This window comes from Aythya marila (assembly GCF_965140915.1).
Source record: "Aythya marila genome assembly, chromosome: 4".
NCBI classification, from domain to species: domain Eukaryota; kingdom Metazoa; phylum Chordata; class Aves; order Anseriformes; family Anatidae; genus Aythya; species Aythya marila.
Genome location: NC_139045.1, coordinates 28,135,842 through 28,158,398, shown reverse-complemented (window position 1 = coordinate 28,158,398; position 22,557 = coordinate 28,135,842). Strand labels below are relative to the sequence as shown.

The following is a 22,557-nucleotide window of genomic DNA, read 5'->3' as shown; positions in this document are numbered from 1 at the left end:
ATGCCTTTGTACTTCCACCCTGAATTCTGTCAGCATAACCTGTACTTGTCTGCTCTCTGGTCCCAACACTGCCACCAGGTTTGCCTCATTTCTTTCCCTTAGCCTTCTTCCCTGCAAACTAAAAATCCCGAACTTATTTTTAATGAACACACATGCTGTTCTGCCCAGCAGCACAAAGATACCTAAAGGAGCATTTAGTTGGTATAATCAGAGGGCACAGCATGCAGCCACATGCAAGTACTAGGTCAGATCCTAGAATAGGTATCCTTGTATCAGCTGAGCATTTTGCTTCACATGAGCAGCAGAAGGGCCGGGTAACACAAGAACAGCACTGCACACAGTCGTTCGGTTGGTGCTACCTTGGACTGCTTGCTATATAAAACACATCACTGAACAAGTCCATCAGCCCTGCTCATAACATAAGCTGTTATTTTCAGTCATCCTTTACTGACAGTTTTAGTAGCAAAACACAAAATCCTCTGGGTGGCACCATTTATTCTACAGGCAAATCTGACAAATCAAAACCACGATCATTTGAATAAATCCTACTCATATCGTATCCACCTGGATAACAAGCTCTAATGGGAATGTATATACAACAGATGTTGGAAACAGTCTCAAGCACACAGGGCTTATTGTTATAATTGCTATTGCACTGCTACGTGGCTATTTAGCACACTGAATATTTTGAGATAATGCACTTATTGAATAGAGGGATCAGGTTGGTGCTGTGGACTCCAGTCCCACTTGGCAGGAAGAATAATGAATTCCTTTAAAAATAGTATCCCTTGAGCGGATGTCTATTTCTAACGGTACAGATATTGTACAGCTCATCAGAATGGGAAAACTGAACTAGCACCTTACTAATTTTATCATAGCAAACTATATCAGCAGCTTAATTAAATGTGGTAACTCAAAATAAAGTTGTCTGACAATCCATTTATAAGCAAGGCAGCTTATTTCTCTATGACATCAACACCAGGATGGTGCTGGAGGGATAATGCCAACTCCAGCTGATTAGGTTTGGCAATTCAAAAGCAGTGTTAGTAGAGATTCCCCAGTCACCACCTTCTGCTGTCTTGGCCACCTTCTTGTTGTCTTTAGATGAACTCTCTCATCAAGGCTACGCAATTCAATTAACAGACATGACAGGGTGCTTACTCAATTATTTCTGATATGTTCAACTGGAGTTGGTCATATGTTTTCCACACAGAATACTGGTAAATATAGCATTTTCAGGACAAGCAAGATAATCATTTCTCTCACACCAGGGGGCTCTAATATCACACATCTCCGTGTTAAAAGAGTTCAAAGACAGAAATGGGGGCAGAATGACATGCAAATGATGAAAGCTATAGGAATTTCCAGTCCACAGAATGGATATTCAAGATCTGACAGAATTTCCCAGTTAACAACAGAAAACGAGACTCCTCACTGACCAACTACTGCTTACACTGCATGATGGAACTAGCACAGGAACACAGCTTGTGTTCTTTTTAAGGGGAAAAGGCTCTATTTTCACCTCACAGGAGAGCTCAGTAACAACATGTTCCACAAATGCAAAGCATTCATACCTGAATAGACATAAGCTTTAAAATAAAACACCAGATGTAATGGACAGCTGACATAAAATGTCCTTGGAGATAACCCAGAAAGGCAAATGAATCCTCTAATCTAATGCGTCTGTTCTGAATAAGGATGACCAAAGGCATTTCAAAAAGCTCTTCATCCTACAACACTGCTTAAGCAGAAAGTCTGAAAATTGCAGGAAGGTAGGGCAGGCTGGGAATATGACTAATGCTTTTATGCTCGCACTAAGTATGCTTTACAGCAGCAATGCATCACAGAATCCTCCAGATCCCACCAGCCAATACAGTTAAAAAGCTGAAACTCTACCCTAATCAAATAATGGCACACTAAGGAACAGATACCTTAGAAGATTATAGCAGTTTGCACAGCAATAAACTCAGCAGGAGATCCAGTCTGCATATTTTCATCTGATAATCCTGCTTTGTAAACAACGCAACATTTTAAGGGAACCATCAGTCTTTATTAACTTTTATTTGGATAATTTCTCAGGTCTAGAAAGATCAAAAACACGGCTGAAATGACCCAAGCTCAAGTCCACACCTATACACAGGTGTATCTTAGAACATCTGTCTTGAGATGGCATTCCAACTTGAAACTGAAACTCATGCTCCTCTTTTTTTTTTTTTTTTTTTTTTTCCCCCTTTAGTCATTCATGATGGAGTTCCTGCTTTCAGATCTAGATATTATTATTGTCTGACTGATGGCTTTCCAGCAACCATTAAATGAATCAGAAGCTCACTTCTGTTTTCTTTCACAGCAAGGTTTGGTTTTTTTTTGGAAATCATTTCCTGCACAATTCTTCCCCAAGCCTTTTCTTTCTCTCCTGTTTTTCTTTCTTTCTACCTGCCTCTGAAGAGACAGAGTAAAGGGAGAAATAACACAGAAAGGAGAAGAAATATACTTATGATTCTGCTGAACGAAACTGTTCTGCTCCTTTGAAACTCAGTATGATCACACTAAAGAATAGTTTTAAATCTAAATAACTAAAGCACATTTACTTTCCACTAAAGAAAAATCAAAATCATGAGTGGCAAATCTATCATGCTATTTAAAAAATTAAACTAACAAAGACAATGGCAAATTTGAGTTGTAGATTCAATAAGCTTCTAATTTCTTTTGTCTTACTGAGCTATGTTAACCTTTCTTTTATAGGTAGAAGTTCTTTGCAAAATTCCACTCTTCCTCTACACACTTAGCATTGGTAGCTAAGCTTTGAATTGCCAGATGGATTATAGTTTGCAGAAGTCTTTGTGTTGCAGTCCTGCAATATTTTTGATTCATGACTCTCTTCAAATGCTTCAGGATGCATCTTTTTAGGCATTATCACTTTGTTAATAAAAATGTTATTTAGCTCCTAGAAAAACATAATGGATTCATTGATTCACTGACTTAGGCAACTGAAACCCAGGGGGAGCTGGTCTTTTTCCAGAAGCTGCAGAGCCCTGAAGCCAGCAGCTCCTGACTGTCCAGAAGGAGCTAAATGCAAATGTAGCCTGAGGAAAGGTGAAGTATAAACCATGCATCACCTTTGCTACTGTATTTTGCAGTATTTTAGTTACAAACTAGTCAGTATCAGTATTCATGGTTTAGATTTTCTCTTCTGAAGAAGGGTATATATTCCTACTTATCCCTCTATCTGCAGGACTTAAAGCCTCAGTATATATACTCACCAGCTTTCACTCATATGACATTCCCTCAGTTCTCCCACAAATGCCCATGTATGTGAGTGCACACACTTGCCCCACTGTTTGCTTGGTCTGATGGACTATTAAGGAGAAGGACTGAATAAATTCCCATCTGTGAGGACATCATCATTATATTTGAACAACCGACTCTGGTGTCTATTTAATATTTAATTATTCTGTCCCTAAGGGAGAAATCTAAATGTCCCAGAGTGAGAGAGCTGCACAAAGAATATTGATATGACTAAGCCAAAAGACAGTGAAACCCCTACAACACATCATTATGAAAAACAGTGTTTTTGGAAGTGCAGAGAACCTCAGACTGCAGCAAAATAATAATTTTGTACCAGTGTGGAAATAAAGTTTGCTTGACTGGATTCTTTTTAGGACAAAGACCTGAAATGTTCTTCCAAGTGCAATATATGTGAAAAATGGCTGTATAAAAATTTTCAGCAGTATGTATGGAGTAGGTCTGTTATGGATAATAATTTTTGTTGAAAACTGAACAGCGTATGTCATCACTTGAATACTGTGCTTACTGGGAACAAATCACCTATATGGTATTATATATCATAGGACAGAGCTGAAATCAGTGATGAAATACTGCTGCCTCCTTATCCACAGAAGTGGAAATTACATATAAGCATTATGCACAAAGTACACTTGTATAAACACATAAAATTAATATATTTCAAATATCCAATTTTGTCAGGATGTGCTGGTGTGGCACATTTAGGAATACTCAGTATAAACTGTTGGCAAGAATTACAATTTAAAAAAACACAATATTACACCATATTTTTGTATGTATTCCCTTTCATTAGAACGCTAGTTTAAAATATGTCAAGTGTATCCAAGAATAAATTGACAATACTTCTTCTACTGGTCGCCCCCTGAAACTGCAATATATTTAATGAAATTTTATTTACAAGTTCAAATTTCAGGAAGATTTAAGTAATTCTGCAGGTTGTTAAGCTTACTGTAAATGAAGATTAAATTCTACGTGCAAGCCACAAAGCATTCTGTAGACAAAGAAACCACACATTTACATCTAAGAGGAAAAAAAAAAAAAAAAAGCAGCAATAATTTTTATGTCATTGCATCTAGTTCTAGTTTTTGTTTTTCTCTTCTCTATGTTTTGATGAACAAAATACTTTTCACTAACTTGTTTACTTTGTGATGGTGTTTTTTACAGTAACAGAATCATGAGAGTTAAGAGCTAAGCTAGTCTTCACCTTTGATATTAATGATTCTGTTTATGAGCAAGAAGAATCATTTGGATGACTAAGATACCATTAACACTCAAATTTTAATGCCAGTTTTGTATACATGGTATTATTCATTGTAACAGTGCTTTTGAAGGCTGACATTTTACACTTTACAAGAGCAGGGACTTGTTTTTTCAGGGTTTATTTTTTGAAACTCTAAGATTTCTCTCAGTTCTGATGAGATACATCATTACGTTTATTTTTATATTGACTTCTTAATGTTATTTTAAAACAAAGTTCATTACAGAAAACTAGGAGCTACGCATTGAAAAGACTGAAAAAAACCACCATGGCAATCTGAAGAGAACTGTCATTTATGACAGGTGTGAGATTGGGACCGAATAGGAAGAATAGCACAGATGGATCCACTTTTAGCAGTACAGTCCCCTGTAGCAAAATGCTAGGGGTCACACAATTACTCTTTAGGATTCAATCACACAACAGCTATCCCAGAGATGCTGCAATCCTCTCTCACGAACTGACTACCTCAAAACAATCAATAAATTGGCAATAATTTCATCTAAAACTTTAGCGAGCACTGCTTTGACATGCTGGTGTCTTTTGGTTTTCATTTGCATTTACTGAGAGGAGCCAGACGTGACATAGGCAATGAGTATGGAAATCGTCTAGGGTGGAGATAAAAAAGATAAACACAGAGTGGAACCAATTTTTACATCCTTTACCTTCTCTGTTGGTTTTCATCTTCTAAAATAGACCAACGAATATCATCACAATGAATATTCTGAAATGATCACCTCACTTCTTCCTGATGTAAATCAACCGAGTTTTATTAGAAAGATGCTTCAGAGACTTGTAAATAAAAAGTATTCTAACACCTGCTCCAGGCTTTTAAGAAGCAATTGAGCCAAAACAAAAATCAGGCAATTTGCTCCAAGTCTGAGGTTCACTGAAAAATAAGCCCAAAGTTCCCATCAGAGAATTTGAAATCTTACTGCAGAGAAAGCATCCTCCTCTAAGGAGCTCTTGATTCATACTTAACATGCAGAAATATAATTACAATGTGCTAGCAACATTTCTTCCAGAAAGCATTTTAACACAACCAGGAAGCCTTACAAACACATACAAGCATAACCTCTATGGGCTGTAATTCAAACACAAGACTTTTTCCACTGGTTAACCACAACAGAAAGAAATGAATCCACCAGATTCTTCTCAGATTAAATTTCCTCTTAAATTATTCACATATTTAGGAAGACATAAACGATTTACCGAGAAAAGCTACAGTGCCAAGAATTAACTGATGGCAAATATCTAATGAACAAAGTAAATTTTTTTCATTTACTTAGAGTTTAAATACACCTGGAGAAAATAATTCTAATTCTGAAATCCAGAACAGTGCTTAAGACTACGTCTGGGAGATGGTTGGGAGAGAAATGTTAAGGGTTACAAAGACAAAAGGAACACAATAGCGAGGCTGGTTCTTAACTCACGTTTCCAGTACTTCTATGTTTTTATTAATATAGGCTTTGAAAGCCATACTCAGGAATCACTCCACTTTGTCACTCTGAAGTAATAGGCACTGCAGGTTAGTCCCAGAGAGGACCCATTGCTCCCAGTGCTAGCAGGGCAGAAGGCAACAACACCTGTTTATCCATTCATTGATTCTGTGGGAAAAAATCTACATTATTACCATAAGTGTGGCACAAATTGGACACCAATACATTTTCCTAATCACCTCTGCTTGGAAAACCAACCGAAGTAGTTGCTCTTGGAACCCCAGGGTAGTTTTAATGACTCATAGGCTGAAGGTAATGAGTGAACGTCCCAGATGGATACCCACTGAAGAGAGCTATAGCTGCCTGTCAGTCAGCAGCACGAGGACAGAGGCAGAGTAAGGAGATGGAGAGTACAAAATGATGTGAGACTACTTTAAAACCCTGCAATTAACTCGGTGGTTACCACACAGGTGGGATACTTAAGGTCACAGTAATGAGCTGGAACACACACAGAGATGGCTGCGTGAATTAGTTCTCCCTCCTGCCTGCCAAGCAAAATACTGCTGGCAAGGCGCAGGAGTGCTGAGTGCAGGAGGGGTGAAGCACCGTGCTGTATGGGGACAAGGGACAGTGTGAGCTGCAGCCCTGCCAGGCTCAGTGTTCACCTGCTCTTGCTCACAAACATGGTGCGTGGTTCGGTACTAAGCCAGGTAAACAAAATCAAAGTGTAGGATTTTGCTCTTCTCCTACCGTATTGATAAAACACTCCATTTCTCATGTTAAAAAAATCTCTCACCGGTGGAGCTATGCAATTTCATAGTTATAAGAAAATAATCTGTAAACGACTGGCCTAATTTTATGTTAGTACATGTACAGAAACATATTATCCAGCTATTATTTTACTTACTTAGTAACATGTATCACAGTGGACTTTCCAAACAATTGTGTTCAAATCACACCTAAACACATTAGGTTTTGTCTTCACATTTGGCCAGATTATTACTGAAATTCTTATCAGAAATATACATGCAAGATAAAAACAGTCTTCCCAACATCCTACATTTTGGCACTCTCAGTGGACAGCAGAAGTGAACTGTAAGACTCAAGCATGGATTTCTTCCCCCCCCTCTAGGGAATGGTGGATTTTAAAATCTATGGATTAAATAGGTACATAATAACTCGTAGCTGGTAAATGGCAAATCAGAGCTATTCCTTTTCATTATGTCCAGATAAGACATATCAAGTGTTCAACAATTCAGTTTAATCTGTATTACCATGCAATTCAGAGTTAATGTACCTAGTATGTAAAATTGCCTGAGCATGTTCTGCAAACCTCAAGTGTCCTCTTTAAGGCTAAAACACAAGTTGAATGAATAAACAGCTTAAAACTGTTATGAAATATGAATCTGTGTTTGCAGAATCTTTGCTGTGTGCCATTTCACAAATAGGGTAGTGCAAAATCCAGTGATACCAGGCAATGGCTAATCTACTCCAGACCAAGATTTCCATACGCAACCAATCTTGGCATACACAAATATACAAAACTATTAAAATGCAACTCTCAATTTAACCCTTTTTAGTTTACGCAAACAGGCAAATGCAAATAGTAAAAGCCTCAAAATCAAAACGATGTATTTTGATTAAATTATATTTCTGAATGAAGGCTAATTTTTCTGTAAATTGAGATGTTTATTGTGTATAGGATCTGACACTGCACAGAACGCAGCTCTTGCCTTTGGTATTTAGTTTATGTCATCCAGAAGCCTCCAGTTTTGTTTTGGGATGCAGTATATGTTACTATTACTTTGTGCCATGTGATAGTAACCTGAAAAGTCTGGTATTTGTTTTTCTGTTTTCTTTTACATACATATTCTCCCATTGTATGAAAAAAGGCATTTTGAATCAAACAATAGACTGCAAACTAGAATTCCAGGCAAACATCTTTCAGCATTAGGAAAGTTTCACTAGCAGGTAGTTTCACATAAACAGAAACAAGTGTTTCTAAAAATCCTGCTTATAAATATAATACCTAAGAAGGTGCAAGCACCCTTTCTAATAAGCATCTATATTGATTTCTGGAGAAACTATTTTAAACTAAATGTCACTGAATGCCTCATACCACTGAATATATTTATGATTTGCCATTTTGTAATGCATATTGCATAAAAAAGTAGAAAAAGCAATATCAAATCCACATAATTTTACAATGATTGTAAATATAGACATGCCTTTAAAATGTTACTGAAAATAATATATATAATTGACTGAGATCAAGCTTGTAAGTATATAATTAGGTGTTTTTTAAAAATAGCCAACAAGTCAGGAAGAGATTCTGCTACATCCTAGAACAGACTAGATATAATGTCTGTGTTTTTCCCTGCCTTCTTTTTTTTTTTTTGTTCTTCTTAATATAAAAATATAGTGTATATACAGCATATAGATGGTTACTTTAACTGAGAAATCACTTCTTGTTTGTTTGTTTGTTTTTGTTTAAAGAGCTCTCAGAAAAAAAAAAAAAAAAAAAAAAAAAACATTTTTACAATGTGTACCCCAGAGACAAGAGTACAGTGCGGAAGGATATACCCCCAGAGACAATAGCACAATGGATACTGTTCGTACTCTGGATGAAAAACAAAACAAAACAAAACAAAACAAAACAAAACACAAAACATCTTTATATACAAACATAAAGCATGGCTGATGTTTTGGACTGGGATTCCATAATACTGAATTTTTAGCTTTAACTTCCTGTAAATTCTGGCTTTTTGGCAGAGATTTCAGCCACATCTGAACCAAAAATTTACAGAAAGAGGGTTAAAAACAAAGGACTGCAGTCCAAAGGACCGCAGTCTCATTCTGCCTCTCCCTACAGCTTCCCTTCTCTGTTTCCTAGAAACTAAAAACCATCTAGATATACAACCCTGGCTTCAGTGAATCATAAATTCCTGTAAAAAGAATTCAGTGTTCACACACTACAGCAACTATTATTTGGGTGGGGCAGGGGGCAAAAAATTAAGCAGCAATTCTACCTTAAGCTAAAGCATTAATGGAACATTATATTAATGTTAATTAATGTTAGCAGTTGTGGAAAGCAAGTGTAAGAAGTCCATGTTACTTACTTATTATTATTACTACACATATTAAAGTCATGACTAATTGTATACCTATACTTTAAGATGAATTTTATTTGGTAGCCATAATGATAGGCAGCAAAAACTCAAAATGGGATGTTTGTAAAGAAAACATCAGAAATGCATATGTAATTAAATGAAGCACTATATTGTATTTGATAAATTTAGTTTTCGTTAAATTCCTCATAAAGGAAATAGATTTTACATACCTTTGAAATATTACTCGATCGACTTGTGGAACGCCCTGGAGATTTGTCATTCTGGAAAACAAAATTAGATTATGCAAAAAACTTATAGCAACTTATAAATAAGAAAAAGTTGTACTTTTGTGATTGTGAATGCACAGAGTTTCTCTTCTGCTATTTCTCCTTCAGGTTGGAAAGGGAATACACAGTGGAAGAATGCTCAACAACTAAGCCAATACAACATTCATGTGACTTACATCAGCAAAAGCTGACAGAAGGCCTGCAAGAAAACAACGTTAGCACCTAATTGTGTGTGTTTTTTTTTTGTTGTTGTTGTTTTTTTTTTTCCTTTGTTGTTGGTGGTGGGTTTATAACAGCATTTAGACTGAAAAGTCAATGTACTACCATGGCTTCTCATGCAACCTGCTACTCTTGTACGAACAAAAATATTGTGTGACAAATAATAAAACCCACCTAGTTACTCTAGGGTAACTTTTTGAGCATATCCCTGTCCAAAAAAGTTGAGTTCATCATTCAGGAAGATTAAAGAGCTCTATATGACTTCGTGTTTAACGCCCTGAGAACAACAAATTGTAACTAGTCACAGATACAATTTAACACCCACCCTCCCTCCTCTCTCACCCCCACAAACACCCATGTAGGTAACACCAGGAGACTGAAACCCATTAACGAAGAATCCATTGATAAGCTACATTTCTAGAGCACAATACTGTATGTTGTTTTTTTTTTTTTAATTGTTTGCTTTGTTTGTTTTTTTTTGTTTGTTTGTTTTGTTTTCTGGTAATTCTAATGAGGAAGTGAAGCAATCGTTCAATTATTTCTTCAGTATTTATGCTTATTTTGGAAAGAACGCTCATCCCCATGGTAAATTCATGTTATGGCAATCACAGAAATGCTGTTCTCAGCAGTGAGAATATAGGCTCAAACACTAAGGTGGAGTATTTATAAAAATCAGACTGATTTTTACCTAGAAAGGGTTGAACTAGACACCATTCATGCAAGAGTGTTAGATTATTTACTGAGGGTTGAGGGAAAGGCCCAAAAACCAAAGCAGAGCTTTCACCTGTGCAGCTTAATTCGGAACAGAAGCACCACCATGCCAGGCTTACAAATAAATTAATAGTTTCCTACAAACGTGTCAATAAAAGTCTTTTAACTTCATTATAACCCATCTCTCCTCATCTTTAATTTCAAGAATGACAGAAAAACACGGAAGCTGACTGTTAAAAAGTCTAAATTTGCTATACCATGAATACTCATCTCTAGTCTAGAGAATATTTAGGAAAAAAAAATACTTTGCCATTTTCCTATTAAAACTGCTGCTTCAATTTCAACTCCAGTAGGCACACCAAAATGACGAACAGGCACAGATACATATTCATTTCTTAGACTGTACAGAAAGCTCCAAACCAACTTGCATTTTCACATATACCTCCTACAGCTCTCTTCCTTTAGACGAGGAATAGCTCGTGTTTTTGTTCCGTCCCTCAGCACTATCCATCTTCTGCACTGCAACTATTAACATACTGCACTCTTTTTACTTTACCTTCACCAGCAGTTGGTAGCACAACATATTCCTGCCCTCAAAAAAACAGTGCCACTGAACTCCCCAACCATACATCATTCCCCATTTAATTCTACCACTCACGTTAATTCTCAGGACTTAAATACCTGCAGGTTTGTCTGTCAGAGTTTCTTCATTTCCAGAAAGAATTTTAAAAAATGTTCAAATTATCATTCATTTATTATACCTTGTCCTTGAGGTAGGCCCTGCTTTGAGCAGGAAACTGAACCAGATGACTCCTCCTGACCTCAAGTATTCTATGATTTGATTATTTCTGTGATACATTATCCACTATAGCTTGGGCAAATATGCTTAATAAATTACTATTTTCTTATACTTTCTAGACAGCACTCGATATATACAATTTTGAATGTCTTCATTTATGTCCACAGAAAATATACTTTGTATTTTCTGGGTCAATGTTCAGAGATGCTCAGCTCTGACCCCAAAATAATCGAAGTTATGGATCCATGAAATTAATTCCCCTTTCACAGTTGGGAATTACAAATGGGGTTCATAGCTGAGAAACTCCCTGCTAAAAGCACGGGACCTTTATCCTCTACCACTTGGCCTAAATAAATATTTTGTATTTTCTGACAGTGAAGTGAACTCTGGAACTGCAACTTCTTTTCTTTTAATTGTCTGCCATCAGTGATCCATTTTTAAAATCTGTGCCCGGGCTACAGCTCTCTAGGATTTTTACGTGATCCATTCTTCACTACGGCATGTTATCTCCTTTACTTCAGTTACGAGGTCCAGACCCACTGACGACTCTTAGCATCCAACCTGCAGAGTACTAGCTCATCCACTGAATGGTCTAGGTTAAGAGAAAGAATGCTGGCTCTCTGCAGCTTTGGGAAATCAAGAGAAAAAATAGTTGGTTTTGTTTGTTTGTTTTTTAATCATAATCTCCCAGTTGAGGCATTCCACGGTGATTTATCCCAAGGAGGGCACAAATAAAACACAAAATGTTGCACTAAATAACCATACATAAATCGAAGATAGAATTCCTCATTCAAGTTCACATTGAACTTGCATGACTGTTTGCACAAAGAAAGAACAGAATAGATAAGTTATGGAAATATCTCTTTTGATATGCTGTCCTTAAAGACTGCTTGTGTTCTATAATTCCATTATAATGGTTTATCTTTATGGAATACTCACATTGTTAAGAATAATTGATTCCTTTTCTTACCTTCTTCACTTATCTTAAGTGAAGATGAACTTACTGTATTGAAGAACATTTTTCTTACAAGCTTGCTGTACACTGATAATAAAGATTGTTTCTCCGTGCATTCAGTATTATTTTACATTTGAAAGGTTATATCCAAAGAAATACGTGTTCAAACATCTATGCATATTCTTGTGCATCACATAAATGTCGTATCATGTACTTCCAATCCAATTATTTTGGGGGGAAAAAAAGTAGCCTTCACCTTTTCGATTAACACGTCAAATGAGGAATTGTTTAATGCCTGTAGCTAGGGTTTCTGATCTCCTTGACTGAGTTGTGTAATTGTACACATGCAGAGTGCTGGCCCTTGAGCAAAGTAAAACCAAAACATGCAGAACTATGTCTTGCTAAAATTCTGAAACTGCCTTCTTCTCCACTCAACAAATCACCTCCGTCCAAGAGTCCACAATAGACACGAGCCTTTCGGTTTTCTTTTTCAGCTCCTTGTTAAACACACAGGGTGTTCTCTGAAGTCTGCACTTTGCTTTTTTTCTGTATTTAAACATTGTTCAAAAGCTCCTTGTTAACTTTGTACCAAAGGAGTCTTTATTACCCTATTATTTGAAGGAATGGAACAATTACATCCATCAACTTTGAAGTATTGTTCAGCACTTAGAATGATAATAAAAAAACTTTTGCACTTTTGGCTGATACATTATTCAATGATGGTGTCAATCAAGTAAAGCATGACAACCAGCATACACAGAGAGCATAGGAAACCAGGTTTCCATCTGGTGGGTAACTGGGACTTGGAAATTGTTCTGATTATAATCTGGATGGAAATGAATATGAGGAGGAAAAATCAGCATTTTGGTTTTTTTGATTCATTCAAGTATCTTTTTGATATAAGTAGAAGGGTTTTATACAGAAAAAAAAAAAAAAGCTTTGCACTAAACATACCAAACATTTCTCTGAAACAGACAATGCTCTGCTTCAAAAATGTCTGCGAAATATTTGTCCTTAAGAAAAATTTCACCAAAACAGCTTCCTGTTGAAATTCTGAATTTAGATTAATTAGCATTTTTCATCAGAACACCTCGTTCCCCCAGAAGAAAGTAGCCAAGCAGCTTTATTCATTGTATGTTGCATTATGCAGTCCAAAAAACCACCCCGGGATGCCTCTCCTTACTTCCAGACATGCTGTTCCAGCAATATCTCATCTTTTCTTTCCTGTGTTACATCTGCAGACTTGAGAATGCTTATCCCTCCTGCTCCCTCCTCATAACCAGCAACTTCAAAAATAAAACACTAATCGGGTATCTCTGAACATGTGATAGCATAGAAACAAGTTCCTATAACTATTTTACAGAAATATAGAAGAAAAGTAGTCTGTGTCTGTAAATTTCCCAATTTCTGTTGTACCAAGGTCATTTACAAGGATGCTATCGAAAATGCAATTCAATCTTCAATACAAATTCTGGGACAAGAAGAAAGAGAAATAATACCATGAAGTTTGAGACTATGACATGTTCATGGAACTGCTCTGGGAGGAGTTATATGTGTGCCTGTCCCCTGCACTATGCGAAGAAACCAACTCCAGTTTTAATAAGAAGTTAAAAGAATTAAAAATAAAATCACAGAATCACTCTTTTTCTGTCATTAAATAACCTACTAAAATTTCAATTCAGTACTAGATGGGGTTCTTGAACTGGTATTTTTTGCACTGACCAGCTTAAATTCAAGCCCATTAAACCTTCTGATGCTCAAAGATACATTTATTCCCCCATCTTGCAACTGTGGTTTACACTACTAACAAACTGCATTTTTATTACAGCAAGAGAATAAAACTGACTGGGTAGAGGAGAAGGGCAGTAGTAACAAATCCCTAAAATACCACTGTAACAGTTCAGGCTCTCATCACAGGGAGGAAAGTTGTGGATTAGCTGGTTGCTTTCTGACTCTTGCAGTGAGTTTTCTTACACACAGTTAGTGATTTTAAATTTTGCTGGGCAGCAAAGCCTATTCAAGTCCACCAATATGTTTGTCTGGCTTGCTTCCTTCAGCTGCTCTTGCAGCTCTGGCTCTGAGCCCCGCTGGGGCTGACCCCAGCAGCTTGCTAACATTGCACAGCATCTCTCTGCAGAGAGCACAGCAGCATCGGAAACTAATCACAGAATCTCCCCACAGGAGCCTCCTTTTTCAGCACCTTTTCACTTCTGGAATTTCAAATAGGGACAGACAAGTCTTCCACTTTAGGTCCTTAGCTACCACATGCGTAGATGATCTCAAATCGCAGTGTCAGTAGTTGGAAATCTATAGATCTTGAAAAATTAAGATGAATTAACAAACTTACATGTATATTACTTATACAATACACTTATTTCAGTATCTCAACATGAAAACAGAAAGACAAAAACATAAAGCAGGCAGCATTCACTTTAACTGAGAAAGAGAAACTGAAATGCACATAATTAATTAACACATAAATTCATGGTGTAATTACTGCACATCACGCATAATTTTACTGTGGAACCCAGAATGTTTTCAATACCAAAAACCAGCTGGATTCAAAGTGTCAACTCGCAGAAGAGAAGTCCTCTGGGAATATTATTGTGATGCAGATGTAACCTTTAACTAAAATAATAATAACAAAAGACAAATAAGAGCTACTAAAAAAATAAAATAACACATATGTATTATTTATACTTTTATGCTATATCACATCTCTCTACATAAAACATCTAAGAGTATATAACATATCTACCTATATATAAATGTATTTACATGTATAGATATGCAAATTTATGCACTTTTTTTCCTTGTTATCTACTACTGAGCATGGCCATCCAGGAAAACAGCATCTCCTACATTTTGTTTATTGCTACATTATTCAAAAACTATTTCACAGTTTCTCATTTTTGGTCTAAATTATTAAAATGAATACACATCTATACATATTTATTTACAGCTACTTATTCTGAGAAGGTAATGAGAGAGTTCCTACTGCCTGAGCATACCACATGCCTCTTGGCCAGTTTGGACTTGGACAACCTCTTCTCTACTGGAAGGATCCTAACAACCATCAGGGTAATTGGAAATTTCTAAAAAGCTTTGATTTGGGGAATTTGAGTCCCGGAAGGAATTCAAAGCAGATTGCAGTCACAAAATAACACTGGGAAGGAAGCTAAGCTGGAATTGACAGTTATCTTTCATTATTGATGGAATTATTTTCTGTGCTGTTACAAATTTTATATAACTTTTTCCAACTTCTGAATATTCAACAATTAGCCATATGACTGCTCTTAGAAATACCACTAAATCACTAAACATTAAATTTCTGGTATTTAAAAAAAAAACTCTTCAAAGATAAAAAAAAGATATATTTTTTTAATCTCCCTTCTTTGTAAGCAAATTTGTAAACTATTTTGTTAAATGTTAAGTGTAAGAAGGTCAGTAAGTTCAGTAAGAAGGTCAAAATTTATGTCAAATCATCTACAAAGTCACTAGCAAAAAGCTCATGAAGAAGATTAACTTAAACAGACTGAAGGTCTACATTGTACAGCAGGGCCATACAAAACCAGCTAATTATCACAAATAAGCTTCTTAGGATGCTGAAGCCCTTCAAACATGCCATTCTGGCTATCATCTGTGGAAACAATTTAAATCAGCATGACATAAAGAAGTTAATTTTATTAGCCTAGAAGTTGCGTATTTTCCACATATGTATATGTCTATCTGTATGTGGGTGTAAGCAAGGATACAGCAACCTCCCCACTAGTGGGCTGCTGGGAAGCCTTTCAGAAGAATCACGTACATGTGCTTTACTGGTCAAATGTCCCCTGACTGCTTTTGCATTGTAGTCAGACTTATGGCACCCAAGGCCATACACATCTCATGTTGGTACTCTGGCTGCAGTAAGGCTTACAGATAAACATTTAATGAAATTAATGAAATTATTTTATTGTTCAACGTTTTTCCCATTTTTCCCTCTGAAGAGAAACCCGTAATGCCACTAAATGCATGCCACAGACATATCAGTGTGTTACTTCAGCTGCTTCTTGTACTGGTATGTCTAATGGGCTTCAGTCCTTTTCTCTCCTATCTTACCTCACAGCAGTTTCACTGAACACAATATAACAGCTTATCTGTAGCATAAGCTGTTAATAAGCATGAGAAACATATCAGAATCTGATCCAGCATCCTTTTGATTTGAAAATGCTAATTACACTTTAATGAGGCTCAGAGCAGTTTTCCTCACAGGCCAAGATAAGTCAATAGCGGGCTTGCTGTTACAATACAAGGGTTTCACAGTGACACTTCTACCTGCAATTACATGGACAATTTCCATGTTACAGAATTCAGCTTCTTTCTCTGTATTTCACAGACCTACAAGGTTAAAACCTGTTTAAAAACTGGTATAAATACATTACTACATTAAAAAACAACAACAACAACAACAACAACAACAAAAAAACACAGTGAATGAACCTTGAAACAGCGCAGGTGTTGATAGACTACAGTCAGAAAGCAGCTTGTACTAACCACTGGAAACTCTTCTGAGGTAGAAAGACATCTTCACCTGCCATAACTTCAGTTCCTGTAACAGCTCACATCTTACTTTGTTGCACCATACCTAGGAGAAGTGAAAAGTTCCAAGAAGCCCTTGCCAAAACTAGGAATGAAATAATCATGAAGTTGGAAGTAAGTTCAACACATCTCAGTAAACTTACAATGTGTGTCACATCACGGTCCTTGACTGATTCTGAGAGAAGCAGCTAGTTAGAAACTTCCTTTGGAAAATGCTTTCTGGCAATGCCTTATACTAATGAGAATAAGGTTAAAGGAACAAAACTGAAAATACAAAAAGCCGGGATTTCAGAAGATCAACATTCAAGGGCGAACATGAATCTTTACAACACAGAAACCATACACAGGAGTCAAAGGCTGCTGCTCATTAGCACCTCCTGCTTTGTGAGAGCAAAGTGCACTTGCTCCTGCTGCAATTAAGACAGCTAGGGTCTGGGGGCTGCAAGTGACTTTAAGTCCCCCCTTCACATGCAGGCCAAAGAGGAGTCATTTGATTCAGTTCAGAGGCTGAAGGAGATCACGTCCTTTCCCTCACTGAGCAAATGAACTTGAACAAATCTTAAACTGACCTAAGAACAGCCTTTCATGTTCTCCAGACTAGCTGCTGCAGATTAGTTACTTCTTTATACAAGTCAGTAAGATGTAGTGCAAAAATCCAGCCCCAGCCCCAAATGACTCAGGTTTGAACTGAACAAGTTACCACAGGGGAAGTTTCCAATATATGCAGTTTTATGAAGTTCCAACATGTCAAAAATATCACAAATTGTGTACATATCCCTCAGCAACAAAGCATCCTTCAGAAAGAATATCTGAAACAGATAAGATGTTAAAACATTCAGGCTTGAAGTATGACACATTTCCATGTCCAAAGCATCCAATTATTAAAATAATAAAGAAAGTTGAGGGGATTTGTACCAACAGAAATGTGTGAATAAGAAGTACCATCATTTTGTATTGTTCAATACAATGCACTAATTATTTTTTTTTTGTAAATCTCTCCACTCACCTCTTTCCTAGGAAGCAAAACTGTATGCTGCCCAGCACAGACCCAGGCAGTAAGCAACACACCACCTGGTGCCAATGGATCTTTCTGCCTCCTCTGATGTAGGGTAACACAGGGGACTGCAGCTACTGGCAAAGAGATTTGTGCTGTGGAGCAGTCCCATCAGGCAGCTCAGCAGCCCCAGCCGTTCACCCACCCTGCCCAGGTGGAATGGGGAGAGAAAGGGAGAGGTAACAGTGCAAGAGCTCAGGGGCTGGGGCAAGGACAGCTCGGTGGGGAAGGCACAAGCCCGACTGGGCCCCACTGGCTGCTTCCCCCTGGCAGGCAGGTGCCAGCCGCTGCAGGCCAGCAGGGCTCCTCACATGGGGCAGCTTCTCAGGGAGACAAACAGTGTTGCTCCCAACGTCCCCCTTCCTCCTCCTTGGCTCTGGCTTTCATCGCTAAGCATGCTGCCGGGTGGTGTGGGACATCCCTTTGGGCAGCCTGGGCCAGCTGTCCTGGCTGGGTCCCCTCCAGCTCCTGGGGCACCCTTGGCCCCTTGCTGGCAGGTCAGCAGGGGGAACTGGGAAGGCCTTGCCTCTGGGCCAGCGCTGCTCTGCAACAGCTCAACGTCTGCGTGCTGTCACCACTATTTTCTTCAGAAGTCCAAAACAGCATTGTGTGAGCCTCTGTGAAGAAAGTTAACTCTGTCACAGACAAAACCATGACATTGGTTTTGACATGGTGCCATTCTACTCAAAAAGAAAGCATTGTTTTATCTATCCATCAGAGCTGATGAACAGCAACACCCTCACCAGTCAGTGCATTAACCTAACGAAGCATTTTCTGAGAGCTCCTGTGACGATGTCTGAGTCCCATCAAGCACGATATGATCTGCAGTGGGAGCTTCAGAAGGCACAGACAAACACCGGGCTTTAGCCCAGTGGGTTCTCATTGATTACAGAACAGTTTTCTAGGAAGGCTCCCCTAGTCTTTCTATCCTCTTTGTAAACAGCAAGAGAGAAAGAGAGCCATGCTACAATGTAACAGCACATACACTCTTATTGTACATTTGTTGTAAACTGTCATGTTTATTATATCATTTTTCTGTAAAAATACAATAATGAAGTAAGCCCTGATTTCCTTGAATCCAGCCTTTTGCTACTTAGGTTGCTTTTTATGATCCCAAAGTGTTGAACTTGCAAGATCAGCATGTTATATTTTTCACACTAACCAGATTTCATTTACTTACATTAACCTTAGGAAAAATCACCAGCATTTAATCTGAGGTTGTTCTCCATGATTGGGTGTTCTGAGTCACTCTCAGTAGGCAAAAAATGCACGTCTAAAATAGTCTATCTTCTTGTTGGCTCACTGACTGCTTGGTGAAGACCAAGCATCAAGCACGAAAAGCCTACACTAATTAGCTGCCTTTGCTCTTCTGGTTTTAACTTTGCTGGAGATGGGGAAAAGCTGCCAAAATGTTCATTCCTAGTAGCATTTTTCTTCCTAGCAACATAGAAGTGATTCCTGTCTTTCTACAAAGCTGACCACTGAGTTGAAAATTAGAAGGTGCAAAGATAGATGGTGGACAAGTGAAACCTGCCATTACCTTCTTGTTAAAAAGACATGGGGAAAAAGCAGAGGAAGACTTTAACTTAAAAATAACAAGCTGCTAGTCTATACCTGAGTGACATACCTTGGTATGATAAAGATTGAAGGAATGCTGTTTACAAATAGAATTAGATGAAAAATGCAGTGAGGGATAATATAACTAACTAAATGTGAAGAAGGTATTAGGAAAACAATAATGAAATAAAAAAAAAATAAATAAAGAATTCGCTCTTTAGAGTCAAAAGAGTAAGCTATAGGGAGGGAAATTAATTGCATCAATTTGTTATTGTCTGGTTTTAGCCAGAAAATTGCATGCATATCGACAGTCAAATACACTGCTCTAACTTTTCTGACATGGTGTCTATAGAAGACTTACTTGTCACATTGACAAATGATTTTTGGCCTACAAACACCTTCCTAACATTTTTGTGTTCCACTGCTATTTCCTAACATACTCCTCTTCAGCAAAAACTCTGAGCTTTATTATTCTTATATCAATTTCTAACTACAGCCTATTTAATTTCCATCATCTTACTACATTAATCAGAGCAATTCAGTTGGAACAGGCAGTAATACACTTTGTGATAGATTTACACACATCAAAACCTCTGTCTGCTACTTGGTTGTTACTGTCTAAGTCACCTGGCAATTATGCACAGCCCACACGATCGCACTAATGCTTGATTCACATTCTTTTATTCCTGGAGACATGCTATGGGAGGTGCTGTGTTTGGGTGTCGTTGATAAAGATACCTCACCATGGAAAACTGCAAATGTTATTTTTATACTCTTTTTCTTGGCATTACTCAGCTATAGAAAATGAAGACAAGCACCATTTTTTTCTCTATATATACAAATATAACAGTTATTCACAATGTTACCCTTCTTAAATAGGTTTGACCTGTGGAACATGGAAGTGGAAAAGAATCCTCTTTCCTATGACATCAAATTCTCATTTTGTCTGTCTTGTATGATGAACAGACAAGCAACATGATTAACTTCACTGCAGAATCCTTAAATCAAGTAGCACTGTCACTTACACACATTATCTCTTACAGATAACTCATTTAAGCATTTTTCATCCCTGATCAATAAGGATCTCTTGTGTTTACTTTTTCATTCAAGTACTGATTTCAGCTTCAAATGGTCCACTACTCACTATACATGTATCTGTTTTCAAAAGCTCCAAGTACATCATGAAATTTTGCTTTTCCATAAGATTCAGAGTGAGTCCACTCAGACTCACTGAACGTTTTTTTTTTTTTTCTTTGTTTTTTAGGTAAGACATTTGTTTCTTGTCTGTTGGGATGTTTCCCTGAACACATTGTCTCTGCAAAGATCCTTTCCTGTTTGAACACTCCTGATGGTCAGTATAAAATTTGCAGCAAGTAAGGAGTAGTAAATCCAATTTTTCATTTTTATTTTTTAAAGAAAGTAGATAGAGATAATTGTCTGCGGACCATGTCACCCAAATTTTAATTCACAGTATGATAGGTATTCAATCTTCTCTTTGTTAACTATCAATATATTCAAATTCTTTAATTGAAAAGACAAACTATCCTGTTTCAGAAGCCAGAATTCAGAGGTCACTTTGTTGTCTGCCAATTACTGTGACCTGCTGGATTCCAGTCAATTAATACCCAAGATGAAAGATTCTGGCCAGCTAAGCACTTGTCTAACAGCCAAATGTTTATCAAAAGACAAAAGACGAATTAAATACACAAAGTTAAAGTGCTTCAATTACAACACAGCTATAACCACATTCCTTGATATGTGCTGTATGTTCACCTGTCACTGTTTTTAGATTTTTTTTTTATCTGATTACAAGCTTTATGTCATCTTTGTGAACTCAAACTCCTCCAAGCAAAAGGAAAAATGATGGAAACAGCATTTTCCCCAGTCCTCTAAAGGATATCCAGGCATTTGGTTGAACAAGTGCCCAGGATTTGAAGCAGAATAAAAAAGAATGAAAATGAGGTAAACAACATGGAAATCAATTCCAGAGCAAAATATATTGATATATGAGCCTTATATACCACAATAAGAAAGCACATATGACAGGCCACAGTCTTATCAGTGTAAATCAGAGTACTTCACTCTGAATTTTCACCTAAAATGCCATTCTAAAAACTGGTATCTTGTGTAATTGCTTTTATATCAGAAAAATATGTACCTAAAGAGAATACCCTGTCACAGTGGTCCTTAAAACATATTCAGTAATTTTGACACATTTCATTAAAAATACTTCCACAAAAAATCAAGCTACATTTCGTATTTCAAATCACCCATTTCTTCTCCCTCACATTATTTTCTCTGTTATAACCTTGTTATTATAATCATTGGCCAATTTGATTCATTATTCAGCCTAAACCTTCTGACTTACAGTAGCAACAAGAATAGGAACAAAACTATAGATAAAATTAAGTTCTTGATCAAAGATAGAGATGCACACTTTAGTATAAAGCTGCTGCAATTAGTTGTCCTTAATCATAAAATTTCAAGTTATAATTCCTAAATTATTCTCCAGCCACTTTGTGTATAATACTTTAAATTATATATACATACACTGCTACCTCCAAGCTAACTCAAACTGCAATCATAGAATGGCTTGGGTTGGAAGGGACCTTAAAGATCATCCAACTCCAACCTCCCTGTCATGGGCAGGGACACCTCCCACCAACCAGGTTGCTCATAGCCCCATCCAGCCTGGCCTTGAGCACCTCCAGGGATGGGGCATCCACAGCTTCTCTGGAAACCCTATGCCAGTGCCTCACCACCCTCTGAGAGAAGAACTTCCTCCTAAACTCTAATCTAAATCTCCCCTCTTTTAGTTTAAAACCATTTCCCCTTGTCCTATCATTAAATTATTAATTATTAATAACTATTGTTAACATGCAACATCTTGACTAAGTTATTCTTTCAGTCACACCAATGAGAAAAGCACTTAAGTCCAAGCCCAAATTCTGTAAACTGCAAGAACAATGTGGTTACACATGTATCTGTGATAGAGATAGTTATAATGGCAAACTATATCTTATTGGTTTGCAGGAATAGACTGTTAGATGACTGAATGAAATAGATTTAACAAAAAACAAGAACAACGAAAAACAGGAATACACTCTTAAGAGCTCACATAAATTACTGACATTGGATAAGAATGGGATTAAGAGAACTTTGGTGGAACCCTGGTGACTGCTACTGCCAGATGCAGCCAAAAAATCAGAAATGTTACCAGCTGAATAATTTAATTCTGTACCAGTAGGCCTAGATTCAAAGGTCTAGTACTCTTACCATACAGTGTT

The 22,557-nt window shown here is 37.2% G+C and overlaps 1 protein-coding gene across 1 annotated transcript in view; it reads right to left on the bottom strand.

Moving 5' to 3' along the window:
• Window positions 1-22,557, bottom strand: part of MARCHF1 (membrane associated ring-CH-type finger 1) — a gene marked incomplete at its 5' end in the record, with an annotated part of 134,657 nt that overhangs the window by 40,947 nt on the left and 71,153 nt on the right. The window contains one exon of the mRNA XM_082760238.1: window positions 9,338-9,388. Within this exon, the coding sequence (XP_082616364.1) occupies window positions 9,338-9,388 (51 nt within the window). The remainder of the gene's footprint in view (window positions 1-9,337; window positions 9,389-22,557) is intronic.